General features: G+C 54.6%; 1 protein-coding gene across 1 annotated transcript; it reads right to left on the bottom strand.

Annotated features, from left to right (window-relative positions):
• Positions 1-289: 289 nt before the first annotated feature.
• On the bottom strand, positions 290-3,353 carry FAM241B (family with sequence similarity 241 member B). The gene is made up of 3 exons (XM_072756216.1): positions 3,243-3,353; positions 1,805-1,953; positions 290-1,081 (listed from the first exon to the last, which is right to left on the bottom strand). The coding sequence occupies exons 2-3, from the start codon at positions 1,895-1,897 to the stop codon at positions 812-814; spliced, it is 363 nt and encodes a 120-aa protein (XP_072612317.1). The 5' UTR covers positions 1,898-1,953; positions 3,243-3,353; the 3' UTR covers positions 290-811.
• Between the last annotated feature and the right edge of the window lie 2,986 nt (positions 3,354-6,339).

Genomic DNA, 6,339 nt, shown 5'->3' with positions numbered 1-6,339 from the left:
GCCTCATGGGCCATTCTGTCCAGAGGACCCCCCACCTCCCCATAGGGTGACATCTCAGAGCCAGCCAGAAGTCATCCAAGCATCCGACAAGGGGCCCATATCATCCAGGCTTTACCTGGACCCCCTCCAGGCTCCCAGGACCTATCAAGAAAAGCTTAGAAACCCCCAACCCCCCTCCCAGGGTCAAATGCTCACCTCTACCTCCATCTCAATCACTCCCAACCACCTTCCGTGTGTCTTCCAGATGTACGTGCAGCTGTACAATTATCTAGGAATGTCTTCACATGGATTCATTTTTAGTTAAATTTATTTATTGAAAATGCCACCACAATAAGTAGATGCCAGTATAACTTGTCATAAATAAAAGGTAGCCAATTAAAAATATACCATTAAAACAAAACAGAGCTATAAAAGTCTGGATACTTTTCCCAACAGCCTTAAGCCCAAACCCTTCTCCCTAGTAACAGGGGAAGTTCCAGAGGCATGAGAACATATTGGCACCTAGCTGAGGATTTCTTCTTGGCATAAAAGGATTGGAAAAGAATTGGAAAGGGAATTCCTTTCTTGCTCTGACTTTGTGCTTAATGCAGACCCAATACTACCTAAGAACATCTCAAGGGAGTGAGGGTATGCACCCAATACTTTGGGAATGCAAGACTAGAGGCTTCCTCTGCCTCATGCTTAACGCAACGTGAAACACGTTCTATGAGCACGCCTTCAAGGCACAACAGACCCCTCCCTATGTGCCTGTTCTCACACCAAGGCCCCAAAACTCCCTCTCCCACGTGTCTGCCCCCCTAGCTCCTAGAGGTCACCGCTGACTCAGGTGGGACACCAGGTAGACGAGGCCCACCAGCAGGAGTCCACGCACCCCAAGCATCATGAGCAGGAAGAGGAGCAGGATGGAGGTCACCGGCTCCACAGCATGGTTGCCAAGATGCCACTGGGGAAAGCCCATGTTCACCAGCTGCCGGTTGAGGTCATTGAAGGGGGATGGAGCAGCACCCAGCCTAGCACCCGCCTGCTGCTGGCGAGGGCCGGATCCCCCCAGGGGGGCACCGTGGCCCCTATTGAGAAAGCTCTGGAAGGTGAACACACAGAGAGATGAATCAATCTAAAGAAAGTATCGCTGGAGTTGAAGTACCAGACAATGAGGGAATCTTCTGGGCTGGGCCAGGCCCTGCCCTCCCCACCAGCACCTCCCCCTCCCCCCAGGGCCACACCTTCCTTTCCCAGCCATCCCTGGACGCCACCAGCAGGGATTCCAACCACTGAGTTACAAAAGCTCTCAGTACAGAAAATGCCAGGCTATATTCCCCGCGTCCTGCCAGGGGAAAGGTGCCCAGGTCAGAGAAGAGAGGAAGGGAGCAAGGAGGGCTGGACAATAGGGCAGAGCCTTCGAAGCAGGCATTTCTAATACTCCTGGCTCCTTCCTTGAACACCATCACTGTGTGGCCATGGGCTTGTCTTCTCCACCTTCTCCAGTTCTCTCTCAGCCAACAGACTCTTAAAAGATAAACTATGCTGGCTCTAGCAGGGTTAGCCAGGTCAGAGGAAAGAGCTCCTGGAGTCCCAGTCTGGGAAGGCAGCCTGCAAGAGTGAGAACTTGGGGGGGGGGGGGGGCAGGAGGCTTCTAGTGCAGATGGGAAGAAACCTGCAATCGTCCCCAAGGCTTGACCCTCATGCTCCTTAGCCTGGCTCTCTGCAAAGAGGGCTTCTGGCAAGAGCTGCTGGCTGCTAAGGAGTTCCCGGCACAGAGGGCAGCAGGCCAGCTGCTCCCCTGCCATGGGCACTGGGCGCCTACCTGTCGAGGGGTGCTACTGCGTGACGGGAGGGTGTTCCTCACACGGGGGTCGTCATCCTGTACAATTTCCCCATTGGCCAAGATCCGCACCATCCTCCCAGGAGCTATGGGTTCCTGCTGGGCTGCGTCTTTCCCCAGGCCTCAAAAACCTGAAAGACACAATTTATCAGACAGAAAGAGATGCTCGCCTTCAGTGGGAACAACTGCAATTCTGGGTGCTCACACTGGCTGCCCGAGCTGAGCAGGTGCTGCGTCTGATTCATTACAAGGAGAGAAATAAATGCAAGTTATCTGACAGACGAAAATCTTTCAGATACTGAGTCCTCTGCAAAAACTACCAAAAGGGTCCTTGGAGATGGAAGTTCTGTTACCACCACTGCCAGCCACCACGGGGACGGGGCCTGTGCTGTGGCCCGGGCCCTGTGGAAAGCCCACGGAGGCCCATCTCACTCCCTCCTCCCAACACTCTTCCAAGCTGCAGCTGGTTAAAGACCCAGAGAGGTCTAAGTGGCCTGCCCAGGGCCACTCATCTATAGGCAACAGGGCCAGAAACCGAAGCCAGGAATCCTGGCCCGAGGCCCTTCTCCGGGCTCTAAGGAGGGACCAGGGTACCTAGATCCCCAGTGTCTCCATTTTTCATCTGTTATAAAAGCACCCGTTGGGAGTAAATGCCAAGGACCTGGGCCTTCTCCCAGAGAGGACCTGGGCCCACTTCAGAGCTACTTTGGGTCCCCTGCCTGGTTGCAGAGCGCACGGATGGCCACCCAGCAGCTGGCAGTGGGTGGAGGAGCAGACCCTTCCTGCAGAGGGCCCGCCCCTCACCTGCCCCTCACCTGCCGGACACCAGTCCCTCCCAGTCCCTCTCTCGCTCCGGGAGCCCAGCGGAGGTGGGGGGCGGGGAGCAGGGGTGGGGGTGGGGAGCGGGGAGGCTGCTCAAATTATGGGATGGGGGACGCTGCTGTGGCCCTGGGAGGGCGCACTGCGCACACCCCAAGGGTGTCCGTCCTGCAGGTGGGGGTGGGGTCCTTCCATGGCTCTCCGGGAGTCTGTAAAAACCTTTTTCCCCCCCTTCGGAGATGAGCCGCAGTTTTCACCTAGATCCCAAAAAGCACTTGTGATGCACACGCCAGAAGGGGCGAAGGGCCCCTGTGCTGTCGCCCTTGGCCTAGAGCCCGGGGCAGGCAGGTCCCAGCTGCTGGGGCAGCACAAGGCCGAGCAGCTCACGGAGCCCCGCGGCCCCTTGGCGCTGTGTCCCCCGCGCCCGCTGGGTGGGTGCCCGGGGCACCTGACCCGGGAGGGCGGCTGCAGGGGGCTGCTGCGGGGGGAGGGGCCGCCGCCCCGCTGCCGGCCCAGCCCGAGGGAGGGGAGGGATGCGCCCGCTCGCCCTCGCCCTCGCCCTCGCCCTCGCCGTCGCCCTCGCCCCGGGTCGGACACCCACCTGCGGGCGCGGCTGCGGGCCTCGGCGGCGTCCACTCCCGGCTCGCGGCCGCTTCCTCCCACCTGACCTCACAGGAAGCGCCGCCGCCCGGAGCGGCCCCCTCTGCAGGCCGCCGGGGGAACTGCAGCGGCCGGCCCGGGCCCGGGGGCGGGGGGCGCGGGGGAAGAGGACGGGGAGAGAGGAAGAGCGGAGCGAGCAGGACGGAAGGAGGAGGGAGGGGAAGAGGAGGAAAAGAGGGGAGTGGAGCCCACGGAGGACAAACCAGAAGGTCAGAGACCTTGTGTCCTGAGTGGAAAGACCGCACAGGTTCAACCCACCGAGGAGAGCTTGCTGAGGGGGTGCCTCTTGAGCAGGACCCAAGCTGCCCTCCAGCAGCTCCAGCCCCCTTGGGGAAGAGGAGGCATGAGGCCCGAGGCAGGTGCAAACAACTGTAGCTTGAAGGAAGGCAGGCTTCCCGGAGGAGGCAGTCTTTGAGCTGGGGCCAGAAGGGCAGCTTCTAGGATAAATAGGGAAGGGTGCCCCTGTCAAGGGAGTGAGCAAGCAACCTTGCCTCTTTCCTGTTTTCATATCCCCACCCTCCTGCCGACTTGCATAAACTGTTCCCCAGTGGACCCATTCACCAATGGGAGAGAATGAGCTCTGTGGTCCCACAGTCTGGGTTTCAGAGTCTGGTGAGTTACTGGGCTTCTCAAGCCTCCTCATTTGCAAAATGGTGATAATCATACTTCACAGGACCGTTGCAAAGATTAAGAAGGAGAGCTGTTGGCATATGGCAAGTGTTGATAAACATTATTTACGATTATCGGTCAGTAGATGTTTCTTGGAATAAGGCAGATATTTGGGCCTATGGTAGGACCCAGATGCCCACGGGCCCCTGGTGAGGGAAACAGGAAGAAGAGTGAGATTTAGGCCTTGCCTTAAGGGCTCATCATCCGCTATCAAGGGTTGAATTCTTTGATTATGAAACCTTACTTCAATTTAAGTGTTCCATGTAATAATAATAACCCCTATGTGCACAGAGTCCCTATATTTCCAAGGTGCTCTTCCAGAGACCACATCATTCTCTTTTGGATCATGACATAGGAAGCATAGGTGTCATTGTTCTTTTTGGCTGATAAGAAACTGAGACTCACATGCTAGATGGCCAGCCAGCTCGAGGGCAGTGGCAGAGCCAGGATTCAAAGGGACCCAGATCCCACCCCCACCTCCCACCCCCACCCCAGGCTTGTCCCTCTCTGCTGCCTCTTTACTTTGTGTTTCTAACACCCAATGTCATGAGCATGAGAGTGGGCCCCTGGTCATGCCCTTTCCCAGCAGGAATGCCTACCCCAGTAGGTGCCCAGTAAAAGTGTGCAACTGTGGTTGCACAGTTAGTCTTACCAGTAAAAAATGCTGAGCAGGTCCCACTGATAGCTGTATCTCATTTGTGTATTATTTATTGGCTGTGAATAAAAGGTGGTGGCTAGAGCCAGTCTGGCTTGAATCCTGGCACAGCAGCTTTCTAGTGGTGCGATGGGCCAGTTATTCAACCTTTCTGTAAAGTGAGGATGATAACAATACCTTCGTCATCAGGTTTTTGTGGAGCACTGAGTAGTTTGGGTACAGTGCTTCCTTAGATGAGAGCCTGGCCACAGAAGTGCTGGGGGCTGCTGATCAACAACTACACTAAGTCAGTTGTAAAGCATGTTCTCTAAATAAGAATAGGATTTCAGATAGGCATAAAACTGAAATCCTATTCCTTTCTTCCTGCACTCCAGAGCAGGGCTTCGTGTGCATATGTGGAAGGGAATCCCAGGGCAGGATTCCTGATTGTCAGAGTTGGTCTGTGATTCTCAAAACAGGCTGCATGTTGGAATTATCTGGGGTGTTTAAAAACAATCCCGATGCCTGAGTCCCACACCAGGGGTGACAATGCTAAGGATCTGGGATGCATCTCCTAGGTATGGAGATGTTTTAAAAAAATAGATTCTAGGTGATTCTAATGAACAGCCCAAGCTGAGAACCACTGTTCTATGAATAGAGCCCTACAAGTGGGGTTCACAACTCAAGATCCCCAAGGAGGGAGAGATCTTAGCAGGCTGGGGGAACTGGTAAGGGAATAAGGGATTTGTCCAGGAAGTCTTGAGCTGGTGCAACTGCTGCCAAGGAGACACAGTCTAGCCAAAGATAACCATGAGAGCCCAGAGGAGTATGTCTCTCTTGAGGTCAAGAACAACTTTAGGAGGCAGTAATGTTTGACCAGACTTGGAAAAGACCTATCAGTGCCAATTAAAACAGCCTCAAGAGGCTGCAACTCACTTTTCCAACCTCTCCACTTCCTTCAGATGTCTTCGCTGCTCAAGAACCTGCAATGACTCCCTATTGTCTGCTCCAACAAGACCTAACTCACGAGTGTGCCCATAATCATGGGATCCACTGGTTACATCACGTATGACACCAACAAGAAGCTACTGGTCTAATAGAACGTTAGAATGGCACACTGAAGGCACAGCCAAATGCCACTCGGAGACAGTACTAAGCAAGAATGGTGTGCCATCCTCAAGGGATGCATTCTATACCTTGAATCAAAGGCCTGTACAAGCTGTTGTGTCTCCAGTTGGAAAATACTTGGATTCAGGAACTCAGGTGTGGAAGCAGCACTGGCCCTGCTTATTGTCATGCCCAATGACCCTCTTGGGGAATTTGTGCCTTCCATCCCCACAACTCTGGGCTCTGCAAAGTTAGAAGTCTTGCACCCCAGAGGGGGAACACCAGTGTCAGAGAACACAACAAGAGTCTCATTGAACTATAAGCTAAGGGTGCAGCCTGAGTACTTTGGGTTCTTGTTTCTGGGAATTAGAAGGCAAGAGAAGAAGTCATTGTCTTGGCAGGAGTAACTGGTCCCTATCACTGGGAGGGGGTAGGGTTGCTCTTACACAATGGGGACAGGATAACCGTATTTGGTGCTCATATGGTCCACTTGGATGCCTCTTGGTTGTCCTTTACCCAGAGTGTAGCGGTAAAGGACAATGCAATAGCTCTGTCCTCAAAAGGCCATATGACCAGAAGCTCAGGGCCCCCAGGGATGAGGGTCTAGGTCGTGCTTCCAGGTGAGTCA

The sequence above is a fragment of the Vulpes vulpes genome, chromosome 4, assembly GCF_048418805.1.
Source record: "Vulpes vulpes isolate BD-2025 chromosome 4, VulVul3, whole genome shotgun sequence".
In the NCBI taxonomy this organism is placed as follows: Eukaryota; Metazoa; Chordata; class Mammalia; order Carnivora; family Canidae; genus Vulpes; species Vulpes vulpes.
Note: the sequence above shows the minus strand (reverse complement) of the source record. Positions and strands in the feature narration are given on the sequence as shown.